General features: G+C 41.2%; 1 protein-coding gene across 1 annotated transcript in view; it reads left to right on the forward strand.

Annotated features, from left to right (window-relative positions):
- The window catches only part of LOC109867811 (INSC spindle orientation adaptor protein), an 88,593-nt gene that overhangs the window by 37,762 nt on the left and 33,971 nt on the right, over positions 1-16,860 (forward strand). Inside the window, exon 2 of the mRNA XM_020457121.2 lies at positions 3,271-3,575. Coding sequence (XP_020312710.2) covers positions 3,289-3,575 — 287 coding nt within the window. The 5' untranslated portion in view covers positions 3,271-3,288. The remainder of the gene's footprint in view (positions 1-3,270; positions 3,576-16,860) is intronic.

Consider the following 16,860-nt stretch of genomic DNA (forward strand, 5'->3'; position numbering starts at 1 on the left):
CATAAGGAGGCCTACCAAGACCACAAGGACTTGCCACAACCAAATCTGCCTATTTCTCCAACATCATAAGGAATGAACAAGGAAACCCAAGACTGCTCTTCTCAATCATCAACAAACCTCTCCGCCCATTGGACAACCCCTCTCTCACAATCACCTCTGACCTCTGTGACAGTTTTCTGGCCTCCTTTCAAAACAAAGGGGATGATATCTACCAATCTCACCCTTCTCACCCTGTATTAAAATGTGCTTAAAAACAGTATGTGCATTTTTCCACCAGAGGTGTTTCCATCAAACTGACTTGTTGTGGATAAAAGGCTATGCGTGATGACATAGTGCAGATAAAAATAACTTTGATACATTTTTTATCTGACATGTACTTTACTCACATAAAATGTTGGATAAAATCCTGGCTGGTGATGATATCAGATTTGCCCTCTCTAAGCAGAGTACTGTACTTGCGGTGCCAAGACTGCAGTGAAACAGTACTCACTTCCCTCTCTCTCTCTCTCTCTCTCTCTCTCTCTCTCTCTCTCTCTCTCTCTCTCTCTCTCTCTCTCTCTCTCTCTCTCTCATAGTAGATTTCTCTAATTGACTTCGTCGTTATTTTTCTCACCAACAATAATAAAATGGGTAATAAAATGTTTTGTTGATGAATGCCAGCAAAGCCACTATACAACACTAAACAATACATTAATCGCACTATAACGGTGACAAACGGTGCTGACAAACTGTTAGGGCCTACATTAATCTGTCCCAACAGTAGAGTCCCAACAGCAGTCCCAACACCTTACCACTGCTACACCTGGCTGTCAGCTGAGCCTTGTCTGTCAGCGAAACAGTTCATTCACAGCCTTTAATAAAAATATAGCTGATATGGCTGACTTGTTTGAACAAATGTGGTTTCTACTGACAATTGAGATTTACAAACTTTGGCATAAGGGGACAAAGAGCGGATAAGAGGCAATCCGGAATTTCGATTAAGACATTAATGAGCGAGCTAGGACGGACGTAGTCAATATAACTAGTTGTTCAGCACTTTTGAAATGTACTTGTAGGCTCTAGAAAGAGGCCCAAATCCCGGCTTGGAATTCAGAGTTGGATGACAATTCAAAAAAAAATCTGTATTTTCCCAGTCAGAGCTAATTTTATCTGAGTTCCCAGTTGTATTGAACTCACTGTAGTATTTTCTGGCCCATTGCATTACCCCCTTTTTTGTGATATCCAATAGGTAGTTACGATCTTGTCTCATTGCTGCAATTCGCCTACGGACTCTGCGAAGGTCAAGAGCCAAGCCACACTGCTTCTTGACACACTGCTCGCTGAACCTGGAAGCCAGCCGCACCAATGTGTCGGAGGAAACACTGTCAAACTGACGATAGACCGGCCCGTCACAAGGAGTCACTAGAGCAAGATGAGACAAGGACATCCCGGCCAGCCAAACCCTCCCGTAACCCGGACGACGCTAGGCCAATTGCTCGCTGTCCCATGGGTCTCTCGGTCATGGGCGGCTGGGATCGAACCTTGGGCTGCAGTGGCGCCCTAGCACTCATTGTTGAATTTGCGATTTCCAACTTGTTGTGTAATGTTTATGTCCAATGGCCGATGAGCACCAATATGTTTTATCTATTATTTATCTTCATATGACAAGGATTGAAAAGGATTTGCCAGTAGATTGCTGACTTGATGCATGATGATGACTCCTTGTTTAGCTTGCTACCTAAGACTTTGAAAGTAGGATGTTGACATAATCAGTCCAATCAAAGCTAAGGTAGATATAACGTGATTTGACGTAATTTTATCTGTGATCAATGACCTTGAGCCTTGTTGGATGGGCCTAATGTAAGTCTATGGCAGCACCCAAGAGGCTTGAATATTTTAGCTCTACCTGTACATTTTGCGGTGACGTAGTGTCTCTATGAGTGACAGAACACTGAGCCAATCACGACGCAACTAGAGAACATTACCAACCCCTACGCTTCGTATTTTCCGCTGGCTGCCCTACCACTACAGAAAGCACTGAGCTAGGCTGAAACACCTGCATTTTGGAGCTGCCCCACCACAGAAAGCACTGAGCTAGGCTGAAACACCTGCTTGTTGGAGCTGCCCCACCACAGAAAGCACTGAGCTAGGCTGAAACACCTGCTTGTTGGAGCTGCCTTAACCAAGAAATAAACTGTACCTTCCTCACAGTGATGCCGAAACGTTGGTAAATACATGGAGTGTGCGACTTGGCTAGTCCTTTATTTTGCTAGTTTACGCAAACTGATATGTGACACGTATTAATGCCAAAATAACATGCAAACAGGTGGGGCTCTGCATAATGGCAACAATTGTTCAACAACCCCTATTCAAATTGGACACATTTATGCACAAATTTTCTGTTTGCCATTTCACACACTTTTAAAGAATACCAGGGGAGCTGTGCATGTTCATTTGTGACTGTCGGGAATTAAATAAGTGGTATAAAAGGGGTTATTCACATCTATTGATTCAACAACACTCACCATTTCATAAGCCAAACTACAGTGGCTAAACCTGTTCCAAGTCACTGGGCCAGAGATGTTGACTATGAGTCTCATATGTAGCTATGTGCTGATCATAGTCCTACAGTAAACATGAAATCTGTAATCTGTAATCATTCCACAGCAGGATGCCATTAACTAAATGGATTATAATATGGGACCCCCCCCCCCCCTCATGCCACAGCGGGTTTTAAAAATGGACTAATCTAAATGGGATACATCAATAAAAATGCAGAATAAAATTGCAGGCACTTAAGAACTTCAGCTCCCTTGCCTGGGTTCAAAGTGGAGAGTTACTGGCTGGCAGCCAGCCAATAAAATAGAAGATAAGAAATGTTATTCCACTGGCACACCGGGGCCTATAGCTATTTAAAACGGGGGCTTTATTGATAATTGAATTACTCTGGTTAAAAAAAAAGAATAGTAGGCTTGGATGCAGATCAATAAGGAGAGATTGTAGTGGATACGGTGCCGTGGAAACGACACAGCCAAAGAGGCCGTGTGTGTATGTGTGTGTGCGTCAGCGCGTGTGTGCATCTGTCTGTGTATGATTATGTAAAATGTTCAGGTCCTACTTTTAAAATGTTCGATTTAGGATTCTAATAAAGTATCAATTTGTGTTCAAGTGGATAGGTGATGCAATAAATTGTGTATTACTTACTCTACATTACCAAATGGTGAAATTGATAGAAAATAGCAATGTGTGACTTTGGATGGTCTAATAATAATCTAATGTTGTTTATTGCAGGTGCTGTGCTGAAGTGATATGGACACAGGTAGAATGGCTAGTCCTCAGAGCTCCAGAATGGCTAGTCCTCAGAGCTCCAGAATGGCTGGTCCTCAGAGCTCCAGAATGGCTAGTCCTCAGAGCTCCAGAATGGCTAGTCCTCAGAGCTCCAGAATGGCTAGTCCTCAGAGCTCCAAAATGGCTAGTCCTCAGAGCTCCAGAATGGCCACTCCTCAGAGCTCCAGAATTGCCACTCCTCAGAGCTCCAGAATGGCCACTCCTCAGAGCTCCAGACACAGTAGCTCTGTTTCATCATCTCCAATGAGGTAAGTGCACACGACTCGCATGGTGCACATATGACATAATATGCTTTGTCTGTATCTATGGGACTGTCAGCCTCGCATCAGTCTCTTGAGACACACACCAACACACACACGGCTGCACACACATTCAACAGCGCAAGAACCTACGCATGCGTACACAAATACAAACACACACATGCACAATAACACACACATATAGGCTACACAAGGGCACAATAATGTTGTGTACACTGTTGCTACTAATAGTAGTAATACTGGTAATAAAATAACCTCAGATTCAGATCTGTAAATGGGTCTAAAAACACATGGGATATATGGTGTCATTATGCAGTCTTTGCCTGGGTTTGAGAGCGAACGCATCACCACCCTGCAACTGTTAGAGTGGGATGTGTCTCTGAGTTGCCAAAGCACACACACACACACACACACACACACACACACACACACACACACACACACACACACACACACACACACACACACACACACACACACACACACACACACACACACACACACACACACACACACACACACTGTCTAGGATTAGACCTCCATGCACGCAAATACATTCAAATGCACTGCGAGGACTGTTTCGTATACTGAAGATTCCAACATATGGCACTCACATACAGACAGTCAGGAATGCACGGGACATGTTCTCACACACTCACTTTTCAATCAGATTCAAATGAATCGCGTACACATGAATCACATACACATAGGAATAAAAAAAGAACATACACATATGCAGATATCACAAAAACATCTGCATCTACATAGACATACACTGAAATAGACCCTATAAGGTAACAGAGGACACTATCCCTGCATGCAAACTGTTTGGTTGGTCACCTTCTGCCTCAGGTTCAAGCCTGAAAGAGGCCATGTCATGCACTGCAGCCAGGAGACCAGCAGTTTCATAATCAGCCAGATGTGTGTGTGTGTGTGTGTGTGTGTGTGTGTGTGTGTGTGTGTGTGTGTGTGTGTGTGTGTGTGTGTGTGTGTGTGTGTGTGTGTGTGTGTGTGTGTGTGTGTGGAGCCCATTCCTGGACTGCACTTTAGAGCTGTCAGTCTGCTTTGCGCTGATGGAAACATCTGGAAGTCAGATGTCTGCCTCATACCTCAGATCCCAATCACCGTCTCTTAGTCTAGGGCAGGGCATTTTTATCCCATGTGCTACTTCAGGAGGAGTGTATGCGACAACCTCGATCATCAAAGCACAGCAGGCTAATTAATTGGTATATACAGCCTAGGGTTGCAAAGCTACCAGTAGTTTACCAAAGTTACCGTAATCTTCAGGACTGTTGGTAATTAAAGGAAAATCTATTGCAATCTATCGTAACTTTAATAATTTATTCTTGAAAAACTCACTTTTTTTCAAAGTCATAAATGGTATCCATATTGTCCATGAGTTTCTAGTAGACCATATGGTTCAAGAGAAAATGGCCTAATTAATGAACAAATCTATTACTATTATTATTTTCAACTATTGACGTTTTCTTTACAAACTGCCACCAGCACATTGACAACAAACAAGTCAAATAAATGTGTGTAAAAAAAATGATATTTCATGCTGAAACCTTCATATTAAACACCAATGGTATTCACTAAGTTGATGGTTATAATTAGGATAATGTTTTACAGCTTTGTCATTGTATTTTTTACATTATAATCATCTTATTTTATTATTTAATATTTGACAAAAGTCCTTGCAGGCAAGATTTTAATAAATGGTTCCAAGTAGATGTTTGCGGTGCTAATTCTAAAAAGAGTCCATGTCAAAATATATATCCAAAGGGAAAAACTTTGAAAGTTCCCAGTAATACCCTCCCTTTGCAACCCTAATACAGCCTGAAACATTTGTATGCAAAATCGTGAAAATGTTCCTTACAAGCCAGACTGTTAACTAAAATTACCTTTGAACTTACTCTAGCGCTTGTCTGTGCAGTTTATCCTTCAGCTGCTCTAACGTTTTGACAAAATATCCACAGGAAAGTATTGTTTTCCCGACTATTTAGAGAGTCGGTATGGTTCGGCTCTGCACCGAGATAAAGTTGGTTAGTATGACCATCTGTAGAGCATCTATCAACAAACTACACTACATGATCAAAAGTATCTGGGGACCTGCTTGTCGAACATCTCACTCCAAAATCATGGGCTATGGAGTTGGTCCCCCCTTTGCTGCTTTAACAGCCTCCACTCTTCTGGGATGGCTTTCCACTAGATGTTGGAACATTGCTGCGGGGACTTACACTGATGTTGGGCGATTAGGTCTGGCTTGCGGTCGGCATTCCAATTCATCCCAAAGGTGTTCGATGGGCTTGGGTTCAGGGCTTTGTGCGTGACAGTTCTGTTCATCCACACTGATTTCGAAAAACCATTTCTGTATGGACCTCTCTTTGTGCACGGGAGCATTGTCATGCTGAAACAGGAAAGGGCCTTCCCCAAACTGTTGCCACAAAGTTGTAAGCACAGAATCGCCTAGAATGTCATTGTATGCTGTAGCATTAAGATTTCCCTTCACTGGGCATAGCCCGAACCATGAAAACATCCCCAGATCATTATTCCCAGATTCGTCTGTTGGACTGCCAGATGGTGAAGGTTGATTCATCACTCCTAAGAAAGCATTTCCATTGCTTCAGAGACCAATGGTGACAAGCTTTACACCACTCCAGCCGACGCTTGGCATTGCGCATGGTGATCTTAGGCTTGTGTGCAACTGCTTGCCATGGAAACACATTTAATGAAGCTCGCAACAAACAATTATTATGCTGACGTTGCTTCCAGAGGTGGCTTGGAAGTCGGTAGTGAGTGCTGAAGCCGATTTGAACGTGCTTCAGCACTCGGCGGTCCCGTTCTGTGAGCTTGTGTGGCCGACCACTTCACGGCTGAGCTGTTCAGTAAGGCCATTCAACTGCCAATGTTTGTCTATGGAGAGTGCATGGCTGTGTGCTCGATTTTATACACCTGCCAATCATTTGAAGGGGTGTCCACATACTTTGTATATATATCATGTATCTGTTGAAAAGCAATTGTTGCTAATGTAATTACATTTTTCAAATGTAACCTTTATTTAACTAGGCAAGTCAGTTAAGAACAAATTCTTATTTACAATGACGGCCTACCGGGGAACAGTGGGTTAACTGCCTTGTTCATGGGCAAAACGACAGATTTTTACCTTGTCAGCTCTGGGATTCAATCCAGCAACCTTTTGATTACTGGCCCAACGCTCTAACCACTGGGCTACCTGCCAATGTAGTGCACGATTTTCCATTCATGTGTATTTAATGTTCAGAACCCAATAAGAATACTTTAGCATTCTTGCTTACTACATTTTGTATACATGTTTATTTCTTTGTGTGGGACAAGAGTCTCCTTGTTTCCGTTTCCTCTGCTTCTCCAAAGCCTCAATGACCTGCTCTTCAAAATCTCACAGCTCATTCAGCCTACATTTTCCCTCGGACTGTCTGAATGTGGTTCTCTTGTGGTATCTGCATAATATTCATATGTGGTGCCATTCATGCAAACCAGACATTGAAGCACATGTGGGTTCACATGCTACAATAGAGGTTTTCTTATTGGAGACCTAAGTAGAAAACTTTTGCTGAGAAGTCTAAGAGCGTTTGACTCTGGCTCCGGTCAATTACTTGGGGTTGGAACCTTCCAATTGCCATACCTTCGCTGCCCCGGTTGTGATTCCCACAGCACAGCCAAACTAGCCGCTTATAAATTGAATTCCGTCTCCAAAGACATTTGAAGAGTTACACAGCCCAATGCATCACTGAGTTACTGTAAAGTACCAGGCGGAGGTGTCACAATTGGGGATTGTATTTGTATAGTCCCATGTGGCTCCCATAGAGCATGGTGCTTGCAATGTTCCTCCTACCCGATAACTCGCGCCGCGCTTGATCGAAGACAGGTGGTCCTCCCAACACCGCTGGGCTTTACTCGTCTGTTTACCATACAGCGCTTATCGACGAAAGCACCCAAGCACCGAAATATAGTGATACATACACATAGTCGCAACTATAAATAGCGTAGCACTGGCGTTGACAGTTGAACGTGTTTTTCTCTCTGTGCCTGCCTGAAAGTTTGTCTCTGTGATGCAATTGTGTGACACACCAACAGCGCATCAGTCACACCAGAGAGAATGCTAGCAACATGCTAATGCTATGCTAGCACCGGGCAGTGCTATATTTAGCTCTCAAAACACGGACTCACTGTGCAATGAAAAAAGTTTAGACTCGGCCCCGGTTGGTTGGCCTCCTTCACTAGAGGTTGATCTCTCTCTCTCTCTCTCTCTCTCTCTCTCTCTCTCTCTCTCTCTCTCTCTCTGCATCTGATGGGTTGTCCTGAGACATTGATATGCATCCCTGTCACCGTATATGTGCCTCAGCGCAAGTTAAGCTTGTGACGATTGCCAATTAGCACTGCTTTTAGCGAGGAAGCTGAAAGAAGAACCCGCTTTGCCTATTTTAAGGATTCCACTTTGGAGAAATCTGACACTTTACACAGAGTGGTGAGAGATAGTTAACATCTCAAACACAAGGAAAATGGTTCGATTATTGACGTGGCTGCTGTAATACTGTATATTCCTTGTTTTATGCATTGAACATTTAGTAGGTTCGCTATCAAGAGGAAGGCTAGTAGGCTACACTATCCCAAAGAGCAGCCCCACTAAGCATTTTCCGGCGGAGACGTCTTTTTTGTGTGTTTGGTTCAGATTTGGTCCGGTCTGGTCTTGATTTAGCCCAAACAGTCCAGTCTGGACCAAATCTGAACCAATCATACATAGACATCTATATTTCAAGTTTGGACAGCACAGCACCTCACATTACGGTACACTGTACAGTAAATGAAAGTAGAGTATAGTGCAGTAGAGTATAGTACAGTAGAGTATAGTACAGTAGAGTAGAGTACAGTAGAGTATAGTGCAGTAGAGTATAGTACAGTAGAGTATAGTGCAGTAGAGTAGAGTACAGTAGAGTATAGTACAGTAGAGTATAGTGCAGTAGAGTATAGTACAGTAGAGTATAGTACAGTAGAGTATAGTGCAGTAGAGTATAGTACAGTAGAGTATAGTGCAGTAGAGTATAGTACAGTAGAGTATAGTACAGTAGAGTATAGTACAGTAGAGTATAGTACAGTAGAGTATAGTGCAGTAGAGTATAGTACAGTAGAGTAGAGTACAGTAGAGTATAGTGCAGTAGAGTATAGTACAGTAGAGTATAGTGCAGTAGAGTATAGTACAGTAGAGTAGAGTACAGTAGAGTATAGTACAGTAGAGTATAGTACAGTAGAGTATAGTGCAGTACAATACAGTAGAGTATAGTGCAGTAGAGTATAGTGCAGTAGAGTAGAGTACAGCAGAGTATAGTACAGTACAGTATAGTGCAGTAGAGTATAGTACAGTAGAGTATAGTACAGTAGAGTATAGTGCAGTAGAGTATAGTGCAGTAGAGTATAGCGCAGTAGAGTATAGTACAGTAGAGTATAGTACAGTAGAGTATAGTGCAGTAGAGTATAGTACAGTAGAGTATAGTACAGTAGAGTATAGTGCAGTACAATACAGTAGAGTATAGTGCAGTAGAGTATAGTGCAGTAGAGTAGAGTACAGTAGAGTATAGTATAGTATAGTACAGTAGAGTATAGTACAGTAGAGTATAGTGCAGTAGAGTATAGTACAGTAGAGTATAGTACAGTAGAGTATAGTGCAGTACAATACAGTAGAGTATAGTGCAGTAGAGTATAGTACAGTAGAGTATAGTGCAGTACAATACAGTAGAGTATAGTGCAGTAGAGTATAGTGCAGTAGAGTATAGTACAGTAGAGTATAGTACAGTAGAGTATAGTACAGTAGAGTATAGTGCATTAGAGTATAGTACAGTAGAGTATAGTACAGTAGAGTAGAGTATAGTGCAGTACAATACAGTAGAGCATAGTAAAATAAAGCAAAGCAAAGTATAGTGTACTGTATTTATTACTTTACTCTAATGCACTCTACTGTACTGTACTCTACTTAATTAAACTCTACTGTACTGTAGTGTACTCTTCTCCACTGAAACTATTCTGTACTGTACCATACTGTGCTTTACTGTACTAAACTGTGCCGTATTGTAATGTGATGTTCAAACTTGTGAAACATGGCCTAGACATCTATCGTTCGTTCAGATTTGTAACCGTTACTGAGAATGTTATTGTAGTTGATGTGGCCTGTTGGTTTATTCTGTAAATTGGAATACATTGAACATTATGACTGACCGCCTTGATTCAGTCTCATGTAGCAACATTTGAAATTGTTTTTTTTTTTTACATTGGATAAAAGCAGAGACACAAATCTACAAAAAAGTATGTCATACACTGAATGTGAGGAACAATGGGAAAGTAATTCTGCTTTGAAAGTTGCTACATTTGTAACCTCACTTTTGAGAAAATGGCCTCCGAATGTTTTGGTACCAACTGGAGAGCTCTTCCTTGTCTACACCCATTCAGTATTGTTCACACCCTCTTAATCTTTAGCCCCACCCATCTCTTTAAGGGTTGATCCAATCGTTCTGTACCAACAGCAGCAGTCAAGCACCCAAGCTAACTGACTAACTTGCTTTCTACTTCCAAACACAAATGAGAGAACATCTCACTGAACATTACTCGTCCTAGAAGAGCTGGTTAGACTGTTTTTATGTTATCCAGAGCGTTGGTGACTGTAACTGTGTTGTCAGATTGTCCGTTTGTAAATTCAGAGTATTTCGCCTTCGGGGCGTTCAGAGCGTAACACTGGATACTCTGGCCAAGAGTAGGGTTGATTCGAGCGTTGTGAAATGGCAGTCAAGCACCCAAGCTAACTGGCTAATTCACTAGCTTGCTAGCTACTTCCAGACACAAATTAGAGAACATCCCATTCTGACCATTTTACTCACCCTAACAGCTGGTTAGGCTGTTTTATGTTACCCAGAGCGTTGGTGACTGTACCTGTGCTGCTGGCAACAATTTAATTATGCTTTTTCGCCGAAGTTTACTGACACCGGCCATATTCAATGGACGTTCATTCGTTCATCAGTTATTCTGCGCTCTGGCACACTCAGATGAGAGTGCTCTGAAATCGGAGTAGATGGCCAGACTGAATATACGAACACACCGAAATGGTTACTTGCATAGTGGAGTCTTTTGTTAAGACATGTAGCTAGCTAGCTAGCTAAACAATGAACCATAATCCCAACTCATGACATTACTACCCTGCATGAATCTGCAGGTAGCTAACCAACCAGGTTCAATGTTAGCTAAATAACATTAGGCCATATCTAACCAAGCAAATGGCTCTGAGATACAAATAATAAGATCATACATGTAAAGTTAGCTAGAAAGCCAGCTAATGTTAGCTAGCTAGCTAACAGTACACTTTAACTTGAAAGGAAAAGACTACGTCAAAATTAGAAATGTGTAATATCTGAAAATATAGCAAGCTAGACTATCTTACCCACATACATCATGGTTGGACGCTTGCCATAGTTGCCCTTAGATTGAAGATGTAATCCAGAGACAAGTGTTTTAGCTATCATACTCTGATTTCAAAACTCGGTCCTCCAGAAAGTGGAGCGCAACACTTTTCACCTTTTAATCCAGCACCTAAAATGCACCTGTCGTCAACGTAATTTTTCTTACTGGGGCACATACATCATGGTTGGACGCTTGCCATAGTTGCCCTTAGATTGAAGATGTAATCCAGAATCCTTAATTTTTCTTACTGGGGCCCTAGATAGATAGACTCCGCCTACAAACTACACTGGAAATGACTGTATGAAATGACTAGACTATCTTACCCACATACATCATGGTTGGACGCTTGCCATAGTTGCCCTTAGATTGAAGATGTAATCCAGAATCCTTAATTTTTCTTACTGGGGCCCTAGATAGATAGACTCCGCCTACAAACTACACTGGAAATGACTGTTGTCCTCTATTTGTAACTGCCGAGACATGCTCTGTGTGCAGAATCCGAATGATATAATATTACACTGTTATTTCTGTCTATCACAGTCATAAAGATTAGGAATAAAGCTCACAGTCAAGGCCTATTCTACTGTGAAATGGTCTATGTAAATTTTTTGGGCTTTGTGTATCTTAATGGCGCTACTCTAATGTACAGTATGTTGTGATTGTGTTGTCAGACGCAATGGACACATTAACATCAATTATAGCGCAAATGGAACCAGGGAGGAATGATGGAGCTTATTTACTATCCGCGATTCATTTGGGCCCTATTAGCCGGTACTATGCTCTGTGGCATCATTCTCAGAGGCTCATACAGGGCATTGACACACACACACAGACAGGGCCGGTCCTAGCCTTTTGAGGGCCCTAAATGCATTTCTCATTTTAACATTTCAATTTAGCATTTAAAAATGTCATTTTCAAAGTAGCACTGATAATCCTCCATACATTTAACCGTTAAACATTTGAATGTTTATGTACAGTGCCTTCAGAAAGTATTCGTACTTCTTGACCTATTCCACATTTTGTTGTGTTACAGCCTGAATTCAAAATGGATTAAACAGATTTCTTACCCACCCATCTACACACAATACCCCATAATGACAAAGTGAAAACATGTTTTTAGAAATGTTTAAACATTTATTTAAAATTAAATACAGGAATATCTCATAAATATACATAAGTATTCACACCCCTGAGTCAATACATGCTAGAATCCCCATTTCTTTACCAATTTCTTTTGCAGTTTTACTTTAGTGTCTCATTGCAAACAGGATGCATGTTTTGGAATATATTTATTCTGTACAGGCTTCCTTCTTTTCACTCTGTCATCAAAGTTAGTATTGTGGAGTAACTACAATGTTGTTGATCCATCCTCAGTTTTCTCCTATCACAGCCATTAAACTCTGTAACTGTTTTAAAGTCACCATTAGCCTCATGGTGAAATCCCTGAGTGGTTTCCTTCCTCTCCGGCAATTGAGTTAGGAAGGACGCCTATATCTTTGCAGAGACTGGGTGTATTGATACCCTATCCATAGTGTAATTACTTACCTCACCATGCTCAAAGTGATATGTTTCTTCCATCTACCAATAGGTGCCCTTCTTTGTGAGGCATTGGAAAACCTCCCTGGTCTTTGTAGTTGAATCAGTTTTTGAAATTCACTGCTTGACTGAGGTTCCTTACAGATAATTGTATGTGTGGGGTACAGAGATGAGGGACCTTCCAGATAATTGTATGTGTGGGGTACAGAGATGAGGGACCTTACAGATAATTGTATGTGTGTGGTACAGAGATGAGGGACCTTACAGATAATTGTATGTGTGGGGTACAGAGATGAGGGACCTTACAGATAATTGTATGTGTGGGGTACAGAGATGTGGGACCTTACAGATAATTGTATGTGTGGGGTACAGAGATGAGGGACCTTACAGATAATTGTATGTGTGGGGTAGAGAGATGAGGTAGTCATTCAAAAATCATGATAAACACTATTAATGCACACAGAGTCCTTGCAACATATTACGTGACTTGTTAAGCACATCTTTACTCCTGAACTTATTTAGCCATAACAAAGAGATTATAACAAAGGGGGGTTGAATACACTTGTTAAGCACATCTTTACTCCTGAACTTATTTAGCCATAACAAAGAGATTATAACAAAGGGGTTGAATACACTTGTTAAGCACATCTTTACTCCTGACCTTATTTAGCCATAACAAAGAGATTATAACAAAGGGGTTGAATACACTTGTTAAGCACATCTTTACTCCTGAACCTATTTAGCCATAACAAAGAGATTATAACAAAGGGGTTGAATACACTTGTTAAGCACATCTTTACTCCTGAACTTATTTAGCCATAACAAAGAGATTATAACAAAGGGGTTGAATACACTTGTTAAGCACATCTTTACTCCTGAACTTATTTAGCCATAACAAAGAGATTATAACAAAGGGGTTGAATACACTTGTTAAGCACATCTTTACTCCTGAACCTATTTAGCCATAACAAAGAGATTATAACAAAGGGGTTGAATACACTTGTTAAGCACATCTTTACTCCTGAACTTATTTAGCCATAACAAAGAGATTATAACAAAGGGGTTGAATACATTTCAGCCTTTCCTTTTTTTATGAACTAAAAACACTTTAAATTAAATTAAATTATTATTATTATTATTATTATTTAAATTATGGGGTATTGTGTGTAGGCCAGTGACACAAAATCTCAATTTAATCCATTTTAAATTCAGGCTGTAACATAACCCCACCTCCTCACTGCCCAATCCCACTAACATACATCATGTCTCCATGTATCTCAGCCCATAGTTTTCCAGGCTCCGGGAGCCGGCTGACACCGGGGCCCCATCTCTCTGTCTCTGTATTTCTGTCACTGCGCCTCGAGTGTGTTTACACTCCAACCACTGTGTAAACGACTCTCCCTTGTCCCCCCAGCCTCCAGAGGCGGAGAGGGACGCCTCATCTTCACAGTCCCCGGTCTGTGATAACACAGCCGCTGGCATGGCCGACCCCATCCCTGGCCCCCTATGTAAATATTTGTCATCTCCCGCAAACTGGAGTGTGCTTTTTCACTCCCTTTTGGAAAACACACCTATTATTACTATGATTTGCTTCAGCGAAGGTAGGGTCATTTTACTGGAGGTTTTGTGTGTATACATTCATGTAATTCTGGAACCTCTAGTTTTTTAAATTCCGAAATGATCTGGACTTGTACTGTGTCTATGTGCGCCAAGTGGGTTTTAAAAGCAAATTCCCAGACTGTTCATTTTCTGGCTGAACCTTAGAACAACTCGCTTCAGATCATGATGATAATCACAATATTGTAGAGGGAATAATAGCTCCTTGCTATTTGTTTTTTACAATGTTCGAAGGTGGCAATTATTTAAATGCAGATTTAAATACATCAGCTGGAAAATGTGTTGCATGTGACACAATCACCAGCTTTTGTACTCCAATCCATTTTTAGATTCAGTGATTTATTTCAAATGCTATGTTGAAAGGACCTTTTTACAGATAGAAAAATGTCCCTCATAGTGTTTAATGAAAACAGCGATTTCTGTCAGTAAACTTTTAAGATGATCATTGCCAGCATAAGATGTAAGCATGGCATGATATTGCGGGAGAAATCTAAACGTGGCCATTTTCCTGTTTTAGTCATTTGTTTGAAACACCATTGAGTCATGTTCACCTGGTAAAATGTTGCTAGGGCATCTCTGCAGGGCTTGTGAAACAAATGGTAGGCAATTAAATCCCCTGACCCTTCCAATCTCCCCGTCACCCGTGACACATTACTAATTAGCGTCCACTCTGTCGAGAGGGGGGTCCAGGGGGGCTGCAGGAGTGCTGCCCGTCTGATTGCCGGGGTGACCTGGTGGGGTGCAGTTTTCAGCAACCATGGCTGTGTCGTGTCTCTGCAGCATGAAGGTGGGGGCACCATCAAACCATTAGAATGTGGACGCACACACACACACAGCTCTCCGGGGCTAATTGCCTAGGGACACTATCGGCATCAGCAGCTCTATCTGGGCCTTCAAAGGAAGCATTTTATTTTTCACTTTTACATGTCCAAGAGACAAGGCCCAGCTCTTGAGTTGAGAGAGTTAGAGCTGCTCCTCTTTTCCTCAAGAGCTGGGCCTATTTTCGACATGTCTCTCCCAATTGAGGAAATCAATCGCATGGCACCTTTTGAGAGGGTGACCTTTGACCTTGAGAGTAGCACCCCTCTTCATTAGGAAGCAAATGAGAGCATATCTCCTCTCCAAAGTGAGTGGGTTTGTGGGATAGCTATTTGAACCGGTGAACCTCGTCATTATGGATGATGTCGGAAATCTCTGCCTACAGCTTCCCATAATGCATCCCCACGTCACCCCACCGAGGAGAAGAGTGACAGGGCGGAGGACGATGTCAATTCCCAAAGTGCAAGAGTAGAGATTTGATTTGGTTTTATGTGTGTGTGTGTGTGTGTGTGTGTGTGTGTGTGTGTGTGAGAGAGAGAGAGAGAGAGAGAGAGAGAGAGAGAGAGAGAGAGAGAGACAGAGAGAGAGAGAGAAAAAGAGAGAAACATTTAGAAAAAGGGAGAATGCCTACACTTGTATTTACAACAAAGTTGCCATTCTGTAGTGATAATGAAAACATGACACTCGTTTATAGTTGAGTATAGTTATTTTAACCATTAACTCAATCGAACTGTAGATATTCTAATAGCTATATTCCAAAAGGGGGTATATTCAATTATGTGTCAGTGGATGATGACTCATTTCCGTCTGCCTCAGACAATAGTTTGGTGGAATCAGATACCACACCACTGCTGACCTCATAAAACTAATGGATCGTTTTCTTTAGTAAACAGGCACACTCATAGTGACTGGTATTGAAAATACTCTCGATTGGAAACGTGCCGTCTCAATGGCACGACAATGTTTACCCAGCTCTGTGTTAAAAGCTGAAAACCGATACGTGTGGAAAGACAGAATACAGGCAGTGTTTGTTCCTATGGGTCAATAAAATTCATGATACCAGACAATAGACATACATCATCATCATCCATCATCACCATGGTCCCACAGTGACTCATCTCTACATTTGCCTCAAAGGCAGGCGTTGACTATTCAAATTGGATTTTTGTTTGTTTAAAGTTCGCACACAATGACGCTTCCTTTTAGCACCCAAACACCCAATGAGCTTGGGGTATTATTAGAGATCTTTGTCAACACAAGATGCAAAGCTTCCGGTATTTTACCAAAGTGACCAAATCTTCCGTAATTTTGGTAATTAAAAGAAAATCTAAGGCACTCTCTGAACTTGTTTAATTAATTAGGCTATTTTCTCTTGAACCATATGGTCTATCTACTAGAAACTCATGGACAATATGGACATAGATATAAAACGCTACAATGACTTTTGTTTGAGCCTCATCACATATATGAATATATGAATATATGAATAATATTATTTCAACATAAAAGAAAACAATTGAATGACAAAGCTGTAAAACATTTTCTCTTGAACCATATGGTCTATCTACTAGAAACTCATGGACAATATGGACATAGATATAAAACGCTACAATGACTTTTGTTTGAGCCTCATCACATATATGAATATATGAATATATGAATAATATTATTTCAACATAAAAGAAAACAATTGAATGACAAAGCTGTAAAACATTTTCTCTTGAACCATATGGTCTATCTACTAGAAACTCATGGACAATATGGACATAGATATAAAACGCTACAATGACTTTTGTTTGAGCCTCATCACATATATGAA

Source organism: Oncorhynchus kisutch, linkage group LG22 (genome assembly GCF_002021735.2).
Source record: "Oncorhynchus kisutch isolate 150728-3 linkage group LG22, Okis_V2, whole genome shotgun sequence".
Classification (NCBI taxonomy): Eukaryota; Metazoa; Chordata; class Actinopteri; order Salmoniformes; family Salmonidae; genus Oncorhynchus; species Oncorhynchus kisutch.